General features: G+C 42.3%; 1 protein-coding gene across 2 annotated transcripts in view; it reads left to right on the top strand.

The window, feature by feature from the left end:
- MCF2L2 (MCF.2 cell line derived transforming sequence-like 2) overlaps positions 1-17,389 on the top strand; it is a 162,400-nt gene extending 145,011 nt beyond the window's left edge. For both annotated transcript variants that reach the window (XM_075157294.1, XM_075157295.1), the window contains exons 27-32: positions 5,662-5,733; positions 7,493-7,579; positions 9,797-9,915; positions 10,484-10,596; positions 11,586-11,689; positions 12,865-17,389. In XM_075157294.1, the coding sequence (XP_075013395.1) occupies positions 5,662-5,733; positions 7,493-7,579; positions 9,797-9,915; positions 10,484-10,596; positions 11,586-11,689; positions 12,865-12,965 (596 nt within the window). In that variant the 3' untranslated portion in view covers positions 12,966-17,389. The remainder of the gene's footprint in view (positions 1-5,661; positions 5,734-7,492; positions 7,580-9,796; positions 9,916-10,483; positions 10,597-11,585; positions 11,690-12,864) is intronic.
- The last annotated feature ends 628 nt before the right edge of the window (positions 17,390-18,017 follow it).

Below are 18,017 nucleotides of genomic sequence, written 5' to 3' on the forward strand. Positions count from 1 at the left end.
TAAAATGGCGTGTTCTGAGTCTTTGTGCACGGATGTTTAGAAGACACTTAATATCCATGAGTAGAGAGCATTGTGTGTTCCTGTGATGGCTGTACAAGGAAGAGACTTTAGAGGAAAGAAAGAAATGTGAATAGAAATGAAATTGCATTACTATTTGCAATTACTTTCTGCAAATATAATGTAATTACTCTTTTTATTGTTATTATATGACTTTTCTCCTGTTCTGATAAATTATTTCTTCTGTGAGACAAAGGGTTAGTGTGCAGTGATGGAGAGGGTGAACATCAAAGGAGGAAGAAGCAAGATGAAAGAATAAAAATTACAATGTTGTAAAGTAGATGAGAATACACCAAGAGCCAGAGCAGCCATAAGATTCTGGCTGCAAGATTGAGGCTGCACTTGGTAGCGAGATCCAAGATGGGCAAAACAGTTCAATGTTCTGAATACAAAAAAGGGAGTGGTTTTCAGATCCTGTGACTTGGATAAATCAATTACAAAATACAGATTTCAGAAATGCAGTAATTTGGGCAAGTTTGGATCTGCAGTTTTGGTTTGGGCCTCTCTTGCTCTTTTATCTGAATTTTTCTGGTCACATTTGTATTTTATGCAGTCATTCCGTGTTCCAGACAGCAAAGCACAGTTCAGAAGAGTTCGTACCCCCTAAGCTGTAGGCACTCCCTGCTCAAAGACTTGCTGGGTCACATCATTACTTGAGATTCCTGTGAAGCACCTCCATTACACAATGTCCCATTTCACTTTCTTGTGCTGTTCAGTTGCTAATCTGGGCCTGGCGTAGAGGAAACCAGTTGGCAAATAGCCTGGATGATTTGCAGAGTGTGGTCATTTCTGTAGGCAGTGGTGATGCAAAGCTGTGTTAGCACCATTCGGACTGGCTGTTAAGGCAGATCGGACGCTGTAAGAAGTTACTGCAGGAAGAGCTTGTCCTGCTCTTGAGCCCTTTGTCTGAGGATTTGTTACTGGCCATGGCCGGAGGTGGCATATTGAGCTGGGCAGACTTTGGTTCAGACCCACTGTGTCTGTTCATGTCCAGAACACATAAAAGGGAAGGTTTAAACAATAAAATAACAAGACTAAGTAGGGGGAAAACAAGATTGCCTGATAGATATCAACTAGCATAGATGCTGAAAGCATTGTTAAACTGTCTGTCCAGGCTGGAGATGATGGGGTAGAAAAAGTTGTATATAAGCACCTTGGTGTTTTGGCCAAAGAAATGCTGATGTCTGGAGGAGAAACTTTACCATCCTGCACTCAATCAGTGCAGAGACTGCAAGGCAGCCAGACCAGAACTGACCCCAAAGTGTGTGGAAGCCCACACTCGTAGCACATCTTCCCGGCCTGGGTCGGCATTAGCTGTCCTGGTTTGCAGAGCCAAGCTCGTGGTCCTTGGAGTTGGCAAGGAATTCCTTGGAGTGTCTCTAAGAGCTGCTTGATGTGGCGTAAACGTAGCCCAACACCATAGTTATAAAGTGAAAATTTCTTTGTATTTTAATAAAAGCAGTTACAGCAGTCTAAATGTGGAGTCATTCCATTGTAATTATCACTGAGAGCAGAGTTTAACCTCTCATTTTTCTTTAGCCTTTTAGGAGGTGTGAATAACTATGTACTTGAATATATGTGCTTTTATGAGTGAATTGATACAGAAGTGCATCGGCCGATAGAGAATTTACAGTCTTTTTATAGTAGCCAATCTACAGTTAAAATTGCACTGAGATTTTAAGGAGCTAATACGGTTTCCTGATGTTTTGGCATAATAAAGCATTGTAGGAATTGCTGTTCAACCAGTCACGCTAATTTCTGCTCCACTGGAAACATACAGTGAATGTGACATTTACTACACAGAAATATGGAAAAAACAAAGTAAAGAGAAATGTTGCGTGACTGAACATTAAAATAAGGAAATGTGAAGATGAGGAATGGGAAAGAGAATTTTAAGATCCCTGGCAAGGAAATCTTCTCAGTAGTATAGTTCTGCACAGGATATTTAAACCTGAAATTTAAAATCACCTGAAACTTATTTTACTCCAGTGCTGTATGCCAGTTAACCATGAAAAAAAAAGAGAGAGAGAAAAGAAGATAGATGTGATAAAAAAAAGGAGACAATTGGAACAGAAAAGTCCCTCTGAATCACAGGCACCATCTGGGAACATCTGGGCTAAGATTCAGCAAAGCATATAAGCATGTGCTACAGAGTTTTGTGTGGAATAACTCTTCGCCTATCCCAGGAATTTTTTTCAGTGAAAATAGAAACAACAATTTAATTTTTACATTAGTATTTCTTTGATATTTTTAAAAATCAAAACATGAAAAACACAAATAGTTTTTGACAAATTTGAAAATCTTTAACAGAATATTTAAAGCCATTTCTAATACCATTTTCAACGGAGGTTGTGTCCTGGTAGAGTTAAGTGTTCAAGTATCTTACTGAAACTGAGTAATGAAGCATATGAACAGCTTTACTCATGTCTCAGTAGAAATACTCACTTGAGTAACGCAGCACATGTGCTTAGAGTTTTCAGCAGAAGAAGCTAAAAAGTTAATCCTTAAATATTTGTAAGCAAGCAACGTTTCCTCCCAAGTGGTGCTGCTGTAGTTGGTAGGTGCAAGAAGTCTACTGCTGTGCTTGTAGATGTGTAGACACAATCTCCTAAGAACTGCGTAATGACCTCAGCGTGTTTTGAAACATCATGCGCTCTCTGAAGCTAGCAGGCAGTTCGTCCATTTATACCTCTGATCTATTGATGAAACATTTTGAGTCAAAAATGCTACTCACATCGCACAGTGAAATCTGAGGAAGTTGTGTCTTCGTTCTTGAGCGGACTTTGAGAAAAAGCAGGATCCTAATTGGAGTAAACGAACAAAAGCTCTGTTGTCTTCACTTTCTCCGAGTTGATTTGCACCAGTAAGGATGGAGACTCAGAGAAGGTTTTCAGGCATTCACACAGTTAACGTCTAGAAATTACAAATGTGAACTCCAAACCATTCATGTGTGTTTTTCAGTGTATTTCAGGTCAGTCATCACAGAACAAGCAGTTCAGTGTCTAAAATAACGCAAACCTCATCTGTAGACACACACACCATTCTAACCATCATGCTCATCTCTCTGTGTTTTGTAGCTGTACTAGTTGGTTGCTAAAATATTAATTGGCATAAGTCTCCCTTCTGAAGTATTAAAATCGGTGCAATTGGAATTGCTTTGAAAAAATATGTTCATATAAACTGTTTTCTATGTTATTCACTTTATTGAGGGTATTTTTCCTGGCTGTTTTAGAGGAGCAACCTACCTTTTATTTACCCTTTTCCAGCTGCTGCTTTGCTTTGGACATCTTTTACCCTCAGTGCTTATTAACCTCTAATCCTGCCCTGCATTGCATCTGTCTATTCTCCCAGATCCAGAATCTAAGGAAAGAGAAGTTACCCGTCGCTTTTCCCTAGCCTCCTCCATCAGCACCACAGTTAGTGCTTCTGCTGTGACCAAAGGTACCGTCACGCTGCTTGCTTAGCTACCCTTCTCCCTTCCTGCTGACTGATACATTTACTGCCAAATGCTGTTCACAGAGTGAGTACATCAGGCTCAATTTTTATAAATGCAGGAGGTTCCAGTAGAAGAAGAGTCAGGACCAGTATAACACCTGCAGGGAGGCAGGCCAAGACATTTTGAATGTATATCAAGGTGTGCTGCCAGCATACATAACGTCTCTTCTCAGTTTCTCCATAATAGGCTTCAAAGAGTGGTGCTGATTTCCATGGAAACTGGATTAATTTTTGTCTGATGTGGGGTTAGGTTTCCAATTTCTCCCTGGTTTGGATTAACTGAAATTCAATAGAAATTATTTCTTCATTTCCTTAAAGCTGTTTAGGATTTTTGCTTTCAAGAAGGAGAGGATTTCCTCATTGTGTAGCAGATATCAGATGGTAAGAAAGCCTGAAACGAAGCCAAAAATGGAGTAGCAATAGATGCCAGGTTTAAGAATATTTAGCATAATCACAGTTTTGATTAGAAATTACGATTGCAAGGAAATTTTCAGATGTATAAGGGAGCTGGGCGCCTAGAATGCACTGAACTCTATGCAGTTTGTGTGGGAACTTATGAAAGTTGTATTTTTGAGCTGTAATTATTTTGAGAAAAGGCACTTTTACAAAATTTACTTTAAGTTATTGCACTAGTACCTACATTTAAACTCAAAAGCAACTCATCCATTTGGGCAAGCTGGTTGAGTTGAAAATCAGTAGGATTGTAGGCACACATGCCTACATGTCAGAGTTACTTTTGAAAACAGAACATACATCGAATTCTGAATATATTGTCTTTTGGCAGTTCTTGGAATGAAGTGGAGGAACTGATTTGCAAGTTTAAGATTTCGGGGCAATTCACAAACCGAAACAGAAGGAAAAATGGCTGAATTCATTTGTATAAAAATCTTTGCTATATATTTGTCAGGAAGAAGGTTGCACAGTACTCGATGTAGTGCATTCTAAATAATTGTGAAGGATATGAACCGTATCCTTGACTGTGCAATGAAGCAACAGGTATCTGAAACGACCTACTTCCAGGGTGTCATGAAATGAGAGCGCGGTGGGGTTTATTGGCAGAAGGACAATGTTTCTTTGCCAACCTCTTTAGACCATAACACTACAACATCACTACATGGAAATGATAGGCATACACAGGAGGAGAGGTTCTTATAGCTTTCTGTCCTTGGCAACAGCTTCAGAAATACATGATCAGTTACTACGTTATGGGAAGACAGAATGATTTCCTAATACTGATTTCCTAAGCTGGGGAACAGAAAGAAGCATGTATGTAGAAAGAGAATGGGCAACCAAGGGTTGTTCTTTTGTGTGGTTTATCAAAGAGACCATGTGTGAATTACAATGAAATTCAAACTTTTTTACAGTTTCATATAAAAAATTCCTGTCCTAGGATCCTGTCCACCATAAGACTATTGGCAATTTTTTGGAATGCTGAGCAAACTACTTTTGTAATTATTTTAAATGCTAGAAAACAAAATCAGTGCTTTTCAATTAAGTGTTTTATTTACAGCATCTGTTTTAAGAAAATATTTCAGATGACAAAAGAACTGAAGCCTGAGTCTTGTCTCAGCATTAGCCAAAGGCAGGTCTAGCCAGGGTGTTTGGATAGTGTCATTCAAGGCTACTGCATACTGCTGTGCACTGATCCTCACTGCTAACAGCTCAGCCCCGTCACAGCACCAGTCCCCCACATGTGGGGTCAGGACACAGGAGAAGCACTGTACGTGGACCTGTGATGGATGCCCTCCACTTCTGTGGGGCAGAAGTGTTGGCTTTTGTGGGCTCTTCCCTGCCAGCCTCATGGGTAGAAAGCTGAGATTGTGAGTCTGCCTGGGTTAGTGCCATCTCCTGGGCAAGCATGAGAGAAAACATCTGTGAAACCTGATTGGAAGCAGATACATTTACTGTGTCTTAAGGTCTTTTGCAAAAAGGGCCCTGTTTCCTATCCACATCACAGAAGTGTTTATCTTCACCGCTTAAAATTTAGGGGTTGGTCATTTTTCTGGGTGAAACAGAAAATATTAGGCAGGTAGTGTTTCCAGGTAATGGGAAAGCAAGTTTCTACTTTAACGATATTTACAGCCTTGTGACTCTGCAAACTTCACACAGGTCCCCTTGTTCCTGCAGTTAAAGTCAAGAGACATGAAATAAAGAGTGACCCAACTCCCCTGGGGTTTGAAGGTATGAGTATTTCCATACTGCATGAAAACCTGTTTGGCAATCTTTTGATATTATTCACTGAATTCACATCTCATCACTGCTGGCAGACGACACTGGAGTCCATTAGGGGTTTGGTGTCAGTTTATCTGTTTGTGATAAACACAGCTTGTCACCCCCTTGCCTGTCCCCTGCACTCATCAACTTTTACCTAGGGATGGGCCTAAATTAAAACCCCTGTTCTCTGCCTGTTTTGGGACGTAATGCTCTAGACGGTGATCTGGATCTGGATTTTCTGCCTGGCTTCTACCTCACTCCGTAGAACGCAGCAGCAGGGAGCCAAGGGGCTACTTTTCACCTTCACCTGCAGTCTGGCCGCTTGCATCCCTCTTCCCTTGTTAGTGTCTGTACCTAATAAGAGGAGCAGGAGCCATGTGCATGAAGACTACAGGAGAGGCTAGACTGTGCATTAATATCCATTTAAGGTGCAGTGTTTCATTTCAGCCAAGCAGAATTTCCACCTATTTGTTGCAGCAGATTCATCAATTGCTGTTTAATAAACAATACCAAAGAGTTAAACTGGAAAGTTATTTCCCAGCCACTGGAAGGTCACCAGCTTCCATTGTCAGCTTTTCCCTTTACAAGAGGATTTGCCAGAGCATGTTGCCTTGTGGGGCACAAGCAGTCGGGTACCCTTGCTGCAGGACAGGGAGGAGAGAGATGTAAGCTGAGGAATTCTTTCTTAGGATTGTGTTGCTCTGTACAAAACCTTGGTAGAAAGGACAGGTGGCCAGGTCAGTGATGGAATTGCGGACATACCGGAACTATCTATCTCCTATGTCACTCCCAGTAGAAAAGGACGCTGGAAACAGAGTTTGGAAGAAACAGTTCAGAGGCAGCAGGGGAAATAGTGGTTTTGCTGTTTGCAGATTATTTCCTCTTGCCAGTGACCCCTGGCACTAAGTTTGGAATCATTCTGGCACCCAGCACCAGAGTTTCCCAAACTGTGGTGTTTATACCTCACTTTCCTCAATTACAGATACTTCTGATCTCAGCATACCATGTGGCTGCAGAGGCAGGGGGTATTTCACAGTGCAAGTACTATCCGTAGGATAGAGCTGAGTTGATCCTCACTGGTTAAAAACATGGTCCTACTGCACAACATTCCTCACCAGACTGAGTTTCTTTAAGTAGGAAACAATGAACATTGTCATCCCTTTCGCAGAAGATATTGCTGCTATTGCCAGAGCTCTGACAGAGTTAACGCAAAGGATTTGATTTACTTAGATAAAAACTTCCCCCACAAAATTGCGTTGCATTAATCAAGAGTGAGATCACTCATTTCTGGCTGGGAAGAAGACCCTCCCTGGTCCCCTTTCATTGCTGTATGGATGGGGTTCAAAATTATATACTATCACCTACAGAATGATTTGAAATGCTGCAAGGAAAATATGTTAAAAATGTGTAAAGAAGCTTAGTGAAATAGAACACTGCACTGTTCACTGCACCCAGCAATCGTTTTCCTTAATTAACATCGATATTTCTGTTTGATTCATTTGGCCGTTCTCTGTCCTTCTCAGACTTACAGTTTTTCTGTGGAATGCTGCTGTCTTTTCACTCATTTGTGCTGGTCATGTGTCTCCTCTTTTATAACTGTTGGACCCCAGTCCACCTGTTTGTTAAAGAGACTACCAGTTGCAGAGGTGATACAGGAATTCACTTCGTACTGGTTGTCCGGTCACTGTTTCACCTTGAAGACACAAAATTGTACTTCCTGTCACAGATGCATTTGAGAACACCATATTGGCCCAGACTAAATGTAATACCGGTTCCACCACGAGACCTGTACCTAGATCTGCTTCACAGACAGGTAAACAAAATTAAAACATTTATCATCTCGATTTGAGAGTGTAATATAAACTTATGATAATATTTACTCTCTTTAACTTAAAGAGATTTTTCTCTTTTAATGAATATTATTTCCTGTGAAAGCAATAAAAGAACAAGTTTGGATCACTAGCAGGTATAGAAACAATGTTCCAGATTCTGGTTTTCTCTAGGTCAGGCACAGCTGAAAACAATTCTTTTAATTGATGTCAGAGAGCTCAGAATTTGATCTGTGTTATTTTATAGTTTGAATTAAGTACATAAAACTTAGGCTATTTCTTAGAATAGCAATTTGTATGGAAGAGGAAGGCTGATGCATGTATTTGTAAGGAATACTTGCTGTTCAGGTTTCTGCCTTGGATGCTTTCTACAAATGACAGTGGCAAAAGATCACTGAAGCTTTGTCTTAAGTGGGAAGGGGATATCTTTTTCTTTTTGTGTTTGTAGGCCAACCAGTGAATTTGAACTAAAATTGCTACAGCAGTTTACAGCTAATTAGCATCAATGTATTCTTGTACATTTAGACAGTTGCTAGTATTTTGCTGGTGTGATTCAGCTGATACAGAATTGGGGTCCAGTTCTATATGCTGCATAGTCTGTAATTGAAATTGTCTTTTCGGTCTCAAAACTCGGTTGGTATAGACCTTGGCAGGGACACTCATGACCCAGCACATGAAAGCCACTTCAGAGGCAGTTTACACCTTGAAAAGTAGAGATGACCTAACCTTACCTGTGGGGTTATAACTGGGGATGCTGCTCTGGTGGAAGAAGGTCACTGTCTCTCTTGTAACTGAATTGCAGTGGTCGGGGCCGTTACAGCCCCTAGGTAACCAGAGGAGGAGAAGGGGCTGCAGAGCTGCATGACCGCGTGTTGCACCAACCAATGCTTGTAGCAGGGAGGATGTGCACGGGGAGGGATTAAATAAATCGATTAATAAACCTATTTCTCCCAGATCAGATGGCTTTTCTGTTTACTGCCTGAACTGCCTGGCTTGGGTTTTGTATTGTCTCAGGCCAGGTTTTGCTGTGGGTTGTGAGTGCTGGGTTATGCATAATCCCACTGCATGAGCACCTGTCTCCTTGCCTTGTTGTCAGAGCACTGCTTTGCTATAAAGAACTTGATTCAGCATCTGCTCAGCCCACGTCCCTGTGAATCAGCTAATGCACAGCAGGTACATTAGGTAGGAAGGCGCATGGTGATTTGACTGACTCCATTCAGCTTGTATCTGTCAGGGCTGCAGAATCCTTTGATAGATGCTAGCTCTGTTTCCTCCTAGCTGGACTGTAGTCATCCCCGTCAGAAAAGGGACAGGCATCAAGCGTGAAGGAAAGCGTAGATCACGACTGCCATCTGTACAGAGGAGGCTGAGTTACTTTTCCATCACGGGAGCCTCAGGCAGGCAGGTCTTACAAGGCTCAGCCTGAATTTCCCTCAGGACACATCCTCTGGGCCTGCCTTTGCGCTGGGTTGTTGTGCTTGGGCTGGAAATCTCTCATTAAGCCCCTTCCACTGGGCTGGGGTGTTTTTGGGTGCAAATCATGCAATAAGACTGCTAACAGCAGAAATATTAATGAGATCTTCTCTACCTACCACCAAGGTCTGGTTGTCTTTGTGCCTTGTTGTTTGCTCTGTCCCTTCCCTGCACTTCCAGCCTGCTCCAGGGTATAGTCCTGTAAGTTGCTCAGGTGGTAATATCACCTTGGGGTGAGACGGAGATAAGAAGTCAACCAAAATTCAATGGCTTTGGACTTCAATTTATAGATAAACATATAGATAAACATTTATAGATAAAAGCTGGAAACTGAATGAGCATGGCTTTCTGAAAAGCATGTCAGCAAAAGTTATCATTTGCTACAGTGCTTGCTCTGCAGAAATATTCCTGGTCCTTGCTTTTTGTACCTCCTGAACTGAAGAGATTTAGCAATGCTAAACACTCAAGGCATTGATGGGCACGCACACTGTGGCCACACAATCTGCCTTCCCACAGATGACAGCAAGTGGTACAGGTTTTTAGAGACAGAATAATGGCTGCAATGTAATTTTTAGGGCAAAATCAGGGAACAAGCTGTAAAAAGGTACAAGCAATTCAATAAGTGGAATAACGGGAAGTGAACCTGTGACATTAATTTTTAAAAGACTGAGTCTGAAAGAGGGTAATGACTGATAGCTAACTCTTTTTGTTTTATCTCCTTTGAAAAGGTTGGCCCAGCAGGCAAATGCCATCTCTAGACACATTTGAAGATTTTGAAGCCATCCCCTCCAGCACAGATGAACTCTCCAACTCTTCTGACTTGGAGGAAGAGACCAACCCTAACAATGTAATTCCTTTTTCAAATTACGCTGCTCTTTCCCAGTGCAACCTCCTCTGCTCTAAAGATCACAATTTAACCTGCAAGGTTTGGGTCATACTAGCCTTAAATTCATGGATGTGTGGGAACAGAGAAGATGGGAATTCGATCGGGGGTGTTGGGAGATTATTCCAAGACTATTTTGTTAATCAGGATCAGGACCATAAAAAGTCACCCTTACTTGTAGGCTGTAGCTTTACCTCTTACAAAAGTGAGGAAGAACTCTGAGCCTTTAAAAAAGTAATTTCAGACTTTTCCAGATAACTTAACCTGGTGTCACAAATGCAATTTCTATATCAGAATAATGGCTGGCGGTTAATTCTAAAGCCTGAATGCACAGCACAGTTCTGTCCTAAGTTTGAATAAAATTTAACCTGGGCATGATAAAAGGAATAAAAAGTGACACAATACCCTAGAGAAGAAATCTCTGCCAGCTTGAAATGCCTAATTCAGTATTTAACTTAACCCACTCTCTCTTGCACAGTGTTCTTTCATCCATAGTGACTGTATTTCTGGTGCATTGTTTCATTCATTTTAGGGGACCAATCTTTTTCGGGTAGAAGGCAGTTTTGACAGCTGTTTCCCGGATTCTCTTACCCTCGAGGATGGAGATTTAGTGCAGTTTGTGCAGGAAGGAGAGAACGGTCAATGGTAAGTACAGCAGAGAGACAGAATTTGACAGGTAGGACAGCCATACCTCCTGGAAAAGATGGAAAATATTCAGAAGAATGTCAAAGCCTCTTCAAAATGAATCCAAATCCACTCACCCCATTGACCACAATGTGAAGGAGGCAGTGGGAGGCATGAACATACAAGCAGCTTTGGTTATTTCCACCTGGTTGGCTTTCATCCCAAATGCTTGTGACATGAGGCTTAAGGGGACAGAAGTTTGTATAAAGGAAATGGAGGACAATATTTGGGCTTTTGACACCTTCGAGCCAGAAGGACAACTGTCAAAGGCAGCACCCTCCCATTGGATACATCAACAAAATCCCCATGCCTTCCATCGAGCTGCAGCAGTGAACCAGAGAGCATTTCTAGCCCCAAAGGCTTAGATATAAGATGTGATTGACAAAGTGGAATGAATCTGGCCCCCTTGAGCTCACGGAGTATTTATTGTCTCTTGCTGACAAGTGAGTGTTAGGAACAGACCTGGCTGGACATCTGAATTCTCCTTCCATGGGTAATTTGGAGGAAGAAGATCTGATCTCCTTGAAGTGTCTGTGCAGTCAGACCCTTCACTCAGAACTGACATGCAGCTGAGATGGGAGCAAGTCCCGTAGGGTGAAGTAGGTGGGAAGTGAACTAAACCCATCCACCCCAGATGGTATTTACACCAAGGGGGACGGACAATATGAAAGATTCATTTTCTTCAGCTCTGAATTAGGTCCAGGGTCTCAAACACAGGCCAAGGCCACTGCTTCCTTGTCACACAGTCTGCTTGCAAGAGAGCTTGATCTGGAATGCTGGGTCACCATCTGAGACTACTGAAACTTAGTCACCGGCTAGCTGTAGGACTGCCCTGGGTCCTCTGCCTTCTTCCTTAGTTTAGGAAATAGCTGCCCAACATGCACCTCTAAGAAATACAACCCAGGGAAGGGGAACGTAGGGAAAGTCACTGACTGTTTTCTGAATTTCAGGTTAGTGAAGAAACTGGTCTCTGAGAAAAGCGACTGGGTTCCTTCCAGTATATTGCAGCCAGCAGAGGGGGACAGTAACAACATAATTAAGAACAGCAATGCAGGTAATAGAGAAATGTGTCACTGGCATTTAATTTTTGTTTTCATACTCAAAAAGAATGTGATAAAAAAGGATATGATAAACAGTGCCCTTTCTGTATTAAAGCACTCAGCCTGAGTGTATCTCTGTGCTGCAGTCTCTGAGCTAGCTGAGCTAGCCTGAAATTTGGTGCCATGGGTGTCAGAGCTAGTTAGGCACAGCGGCTCACCTTGGCATGGTTTAATTGTTTTTCCCTTCCTGGGCAGAACTTGAAGCTCCCCCCAAACTCCCGTGGCTACCAGTAGTCAGGCTGGCTACTTTACAGCTAGCCCAAGTGTGTCATATGGCAGGGTGTGTTGTAACTGCAGGATAGCTTTCATCCTGACAGAGGTAGCTTTTGGATTTAGATCAGCATCAGGGCTGTGGTTCTGGTCTAGGTTTGAAAACATTAAAATCTCATGAACCATTACGGCTTTCATCATATTTCACTGCTGGCTCCAGAGGCTGGAGGAAGGGCTGCTCTGGCGAGATTTCAGCCAAATCAGCACTAAAAGTCATCCTTTCTTCAGCTTGGGTTCTGACCTAACACCCAAACAGGTTGCACTGGAAAAGCTGAATCTCAGCAACTCTGCAGATCAAAGGTTTACAATTTTAGATTAAATTTTGCCCATCCTTAAATATAATTTGCCAAAATGTGTCCTGCTTTTCTTCTGGTAACAGAAGAAAGCAAAATCTGGCACAGCCATTCCCTGGGGACCTGCAATAAAGAGCTACCAGCATTTTATTCTGAGTTACTGGTTTCTTTTGATTTTTTTTTTTTTTTGGTCAGTTTGTTAAAGTGGAGAAAAACCTTTTTGAAAGTTAACCAGGATTATATGCTGTGGTTTAAAGGGAGTTTGGTAACTGCTGCTCCTTCACCTCCACAGCAGGTCAGTTCTATCTTCACCCTCAGTGCCTAGCTATGGCTCTCATTTCTTTGGCATGTCTAATGCTTTAAAAGAAAAATAAAGCCACACACACATTACAGTTAGTTACATGCCAAGAGCCTCCCTTGCCTTTAGTGAAGGAATTAGGAAAGCAGTAGAATTGTGATTATTTATTTTTTATTTTATTTCAGGCTTTTAACAATGAACCTCAAGACTGTAGATGGGAAATCCTTTAGATGTATTGTAGTGACAATGCCCATGTCCTCCTTTTCAGACATGTACAACGATTCCTGCAGTACAGCCTCAGTAGAGTCAGACACCAAGGAGAGCGAGGTGGCCAAAAGCTTCCCAGCAGAACAGAGGGCTGGCAGCTGAACAGCAGGACCAGCCTTCCTCAGGACCCCATCCATCTCTGTTTATTTTGGGTGGACACTGGATCAAAGTTGCCTTTCTCACAAGCTCTGAGGTTCATAATTCACTAAAACTTTATCAGCATGAACAGATGAGAACTGTGCTGTCCACCTGGCAAGCTGGGAAAAACGAAAGGAGCATTAAACGTCCCATTGAAAGCATCAAAACCCACCTTCAGTATTAGAGGAGAAAAATGCTTCTCGCATTGATTATCAAACTATTTCAGAAGATGTGGCCTAAATTAGGTCGACAGCAGAGCTGAAGAGTTACTATGCACGCACCTTTTGGCAACTTTGCTTGAACACCGAGTTACTGCAGAGGGACACATGCATGGTTACGAGTTCTTGCTCTACCATGGGGTCACCTGGAGGTTTTTCCATTTGCTTGCCTCTGGCTGTGCCTTCCCCGTCCTCCTTAATTCCAGCTGATACATCACAAATGTGCCCTTTTTGCTGATGGTCAACACCAAAAACATCCCATTTTAGGGTGGCTGTGGAAAGGAAGCTTCTGACTTGGACCATCAGAGAGGCTTCGCGCAGCCTCTTTGCAATGGCACGGTGCACGACCTGCTGCATACAGCATTATGTTGGAATGATGCAGATGGCAACTCCTGGCTACGAGATGGAGGTGCAGGGCTTAGCAAGGAAGCAAAGACGTGTGACAGCTACTGTGACAAAGAACATTTTGAACTCTTTTTACAATATAAGTCATTCCTCTGCCCCCTCTGCAGTCTGTGGTTGCTGGATCACAATCCTTTGTATTTGGTGCCGAGAATTCAATTGAATGCCATTTAATGTCATATGTTTGAGTAGACTGCATGCTTTCTTTCTGTGCTGGGCTATGGAGTAGATACATTTCACCCCCCATTTGGAATATACTTAAGCATTGCAAATAGGCAGTGAGCATTAGATGCTCCAATGAGTGGATAAGTGTTGTTGTTAAATACTTCTTTCCAGGACATTTGATTAAAGGACTGTACCAAATCTCTGCCACATAAGGATGTAATGTATAACATAAAGTGATTACAGATGTTATTATTCCTATACAAGCCATTAGCTCATTTAGAGCAGCTGTTAAGGCATGAAGGCATTTTGATGGTAATTGGGTCTTAGGTCCCACAAAAGCTGCTAATACTTTAGTAAAGGTAAGTAGTGACTAAGGGTTGCAAACAGGCAAAGATCAGCCTGGTAAAAATGACCCTAGAAGCTCAAGAGTGAGTGACTGGCTTTCACTATTAGGGATTTTTTGTTTAACCCTGAGTCTAGTGGTGCTCTATGTAAATAACAAAGGGGACAAAAGCACTGAAAATGCAGATGAAGCAAAACCAAAACCCACTCTTTAGTAATTGAGCCTCTGAGCAAAATAGGAGTCTGTATCATTTCTGCTATCATCTTTGCAGGGACCCAAATGCTTTTCTTTGTGTCTCAGTGGAAGCTGCCATTGCAAATATCTTAGTGTGTGAGTCAGGATAGCTGTGAAGCAGGTAGATAGTCCCATTCAAGAAAAAGTTTTGGAGTAGGTAAAGGCTGACTCAGATTTTGTTTGCCTGTGAAGGCTTATTGGTTAATTATGAGTTGCACTGTGGTGGTTAATTCCCATGGTTCTTCTAACCCTCAATATCTAAACGCTGTGATTTCTGACGTTTTCCGTTCATGACTAAAGGACCTGAGAGTTCTGTACCTTTCTGGAAGCTAATTTTGTCTTACAGAGATAAGAGCTGGTCTGTTTTGTGCTGGTCGTTTACTTTAAAAATGACACGTAGGTTCTCAGGAACATGAATCCTGTTAGTCTACTGTAGTTGTGAGCATCTTGAGGGACGAATTGATTCCTTTCAGTCCCCTAAGGAAACATGCAGTGTCGTTTTCTTGGAGTGCAATTATTTTATCCTCTCCCTAAAATGAGTTCACTTTGGTTTCCGTATTACTTTCAGTAATTTTTGCACAGCCTGATAACAGTGCTTCTGTCTACCCCTGCCCTAAGCATAGGAGAGGAAAGGGGTAGGGAGCTTTGATTGCACATTAATAAATATAGCAAGCTTTTGTGTGTGTGTGTGAGAGATGGGGAAGGGTTACCCTGGGTATGTGAAATTGCCAAAACTAGGATTTGTGACATTGCTGACAGATGGAAAGATGCAAACCTGCACTTTGGAGTTTCCTTCGAGGAATCTCATTCTAACAGTGAAATGGCAGTGGGAAGTCTCTGTTTGAATTGAAGATGGAAAATCAGGTATTGTCAGTCCATTTCCTACCTCTGCTGTGTACAGGGTGACAGTGTGCTAGTCCTATATCCCCCGGTGCCTCGAAATCTTCCTGTAAAATGGGAGCGATTGGATTTCCCACGTGTCGAATTCTGATGCTAAATTTTAACATGTATGCAAAAATTGGGGACCCTCCAGGGGAGAGCAAAGCATTCAACCCCATATGTCCCGCTGTGCCCACCATGAGTGTCAGTGGTGGCATCCTGTGGGGCAGTCTAGAGCTGGAGCAGGGAAGAGGATTGCTGCAGGAGTGTCTTCTCTCTCCCAGCTCACCACCTCATCATGACAACTGCAAAGGTATGGGCTGGATTATAACAATTCTCCTCCCTACTTTGCTTTTGAAAACAATTTTTTTTTTCCCCAAAAATCTCACGTTTTATCCTGTTGGACGAAGTCACTCCTGCACCATGAATGTCCTGAGGACGACGAGCAACTGGCTGCCCCATGGCTGTGTGCAGCAGTGCCACAGCACTCTGGTCTCAGCGGTCCTTGGGAGCTGATTGTGTCACAGCTACCCTCGGACACTACTGGACCTGAGCAGGGAGCCCACAACCATTAATTGTCTCTTTAACCTTCCTGCAGTGCCGGCGAGCCACAGGCAGCTGCCTGTTCCTGTTTCCACAGCCCCAACTCAGGCCGTACTGCTCCCATTGCAGCTGCTGCGGGGCAGGAACCGGGGCCCTTCGCCTGGCTGATGCCTGCGGTGCAAACGTCAGTGAGACAGTGCCACGCTGCGGGGGTTGCTTTTTTAAGGAATGAAGGTTAATGACAGATCAGGCTGCTGACAAGTCTGAGGGCAGCCAACAAGAAGTAACCTTCTGGCTTTGCTGACGAGACAAAATGGGGTTTGAAGACTTTTTTTTTTTTTAATTGTAGACAGGATAGTCTTTTAATTAGTGTATTTCTGTCAAGCAAGGTGATAATTAAGGGAATGACTCTCCATGTACAGTCTAGAATATGATTTGGTAATGTCTAGCAAGACTAATGTGCACATTAAGGTATACTTATTCTGTATGTAGGTCTTTGACACCATCATTTTCAGGTAGATGGACCTAAACATCATAGTTTTCAAATACGGATTTCATTTCAGTCTTATTTGGAGATGATATAGTGACCAGAAAGTCATTTAAAAGTAAAGGTTGCCACTAAGTTCCAGTTGTAGAAGAGACAAGGTCCAAGGTAAACCTCTGCTGTAGCAGCACTCCTGGATGAGCACTGTGCCCTTGCTGCTTGACCAGCTGCCTGGCTGGTCTCTCCAGGTCCGGACTAGTGAGACCTGCCCTCCGGGCTGAGGTTTTGACTTGGATCTCCTCCCTCTGCTCTGCTGCCATCTTCTGTGAAACTTCCACAAACTTCACATCCTCAAACCCTGCCCTCTGCTCAGGCGGGTGTAGCTGGGCAACAGACTCCTTCCTTACTGGCGGTAATGACAAACAGATAGACGGGCATTGCAAGATACGCAAGTCTTGCATTTAGTAAACCGGGCTAAAATGTAATCAGGCCTGATCCTCTCCTTCTCTCACGTCTAACCCTACTGGGTGGAGAATCAGAGCAATGGTCGTCGTCTGGATCATAAATGGCTGCAGCGAAACCATGTCTGAACACTGGCTTTTCTTGCCAGTGACAACAAAGCTGTGCGTGTGTCTTATATTCTGGTTGTGTATGTGATGAAAAGCCATTTTATTATCCATAATTTTCTTAGACTCTTGAGATTTCAAACAGGATCGAGTATGAGAAAGGCCATGCACTTCCTTTCCGAAAATACTCAAAGCCTGACTTCAAATATATATATGATTAGAAATATATAAGAAGAAAAAAAAGCCAAATTGTGTATTTCTTCTTGCAGCTGGAGCTGAAATAGCTGCTAAGATTTCCTCTCCCCAGCTGAGAATTGGTACAGTTTGTTTTTCTTACATATTTTCCATGGTGTTGATAATGATGTATTTGTATATTGTGACTGATGAGAGATAATCAGACAGGGAAAGAGCACAGAATTACCTGTCCTTTTTTTCCAGTCAAGACAGAATGTATGAATTTATTACAAGAAAAAAGTGTGCAAATGAACTTCCTGTAATTAGGCCATTCTGACCTGTGTAGAACCACACTTTGTGTGAAATTTATAAAAACTATAACTAGTACAAAACATTGTGGTTGATGTCTCTATATGAAGTAACAAGTCAAATGAGCTTTCTTTCTATTCAAAATAAATGAGTATTAGTAAAGGCACATCATCACAGCTGAAAAAAATTCACACATCTATCTGTCCAATACACCTTCATTTGTCCAACACACGTGTTACAAAAGGCACGGTGGTTTTTTTTCCTTTACTCATCTCCCTTAGTCATGTTCCTGAATCCCTGGGACTCGTAGGAGAGTGCAAAGGTTCACACAGACGGTTCAGAGTTGCCTATGCTAATGCTGCAGCCATAGGGCAAGGAAGTTGTAGGATAACTTTATTATAGTTACCCCCAAGATATTTGCATACCTTTGGCTACCAGTGGTTTATTAGGGAGCGCTAATTGACCCAAATGCATGTTGTGGATCATGTAGAAGGGCAAGGAGGTAAAAATGAGAATGTAGAAACACAATGCAAATATAGAGAGCAAAATAAATTGGAACTAATTTCAGCTGGTATCCAGATTTCTGGGGGCAAACTTCACCTCACTTGAATTTTCAAGTCATTGGCCTCATCATGTTACTGCAGCGCGATATTGGTATGAGAAAATGAAGAATCAGGACCACACCAGATCCCAGGCGCG

This window comes from Calonectris borealis, chromosome 9, assembly GCF_964195595.1.
Source record: "Calonectris borealis chromosome 9, bCalBor7.hap1.2, whole genome shotgun sequence".
In the NCBI taxonomy this organism is placed as follows: Eukaryota; Metazoa; Chordata; class Aves; order Procellariiformes; family Procellariidae; genus Calonectris; species Calonectris borealis.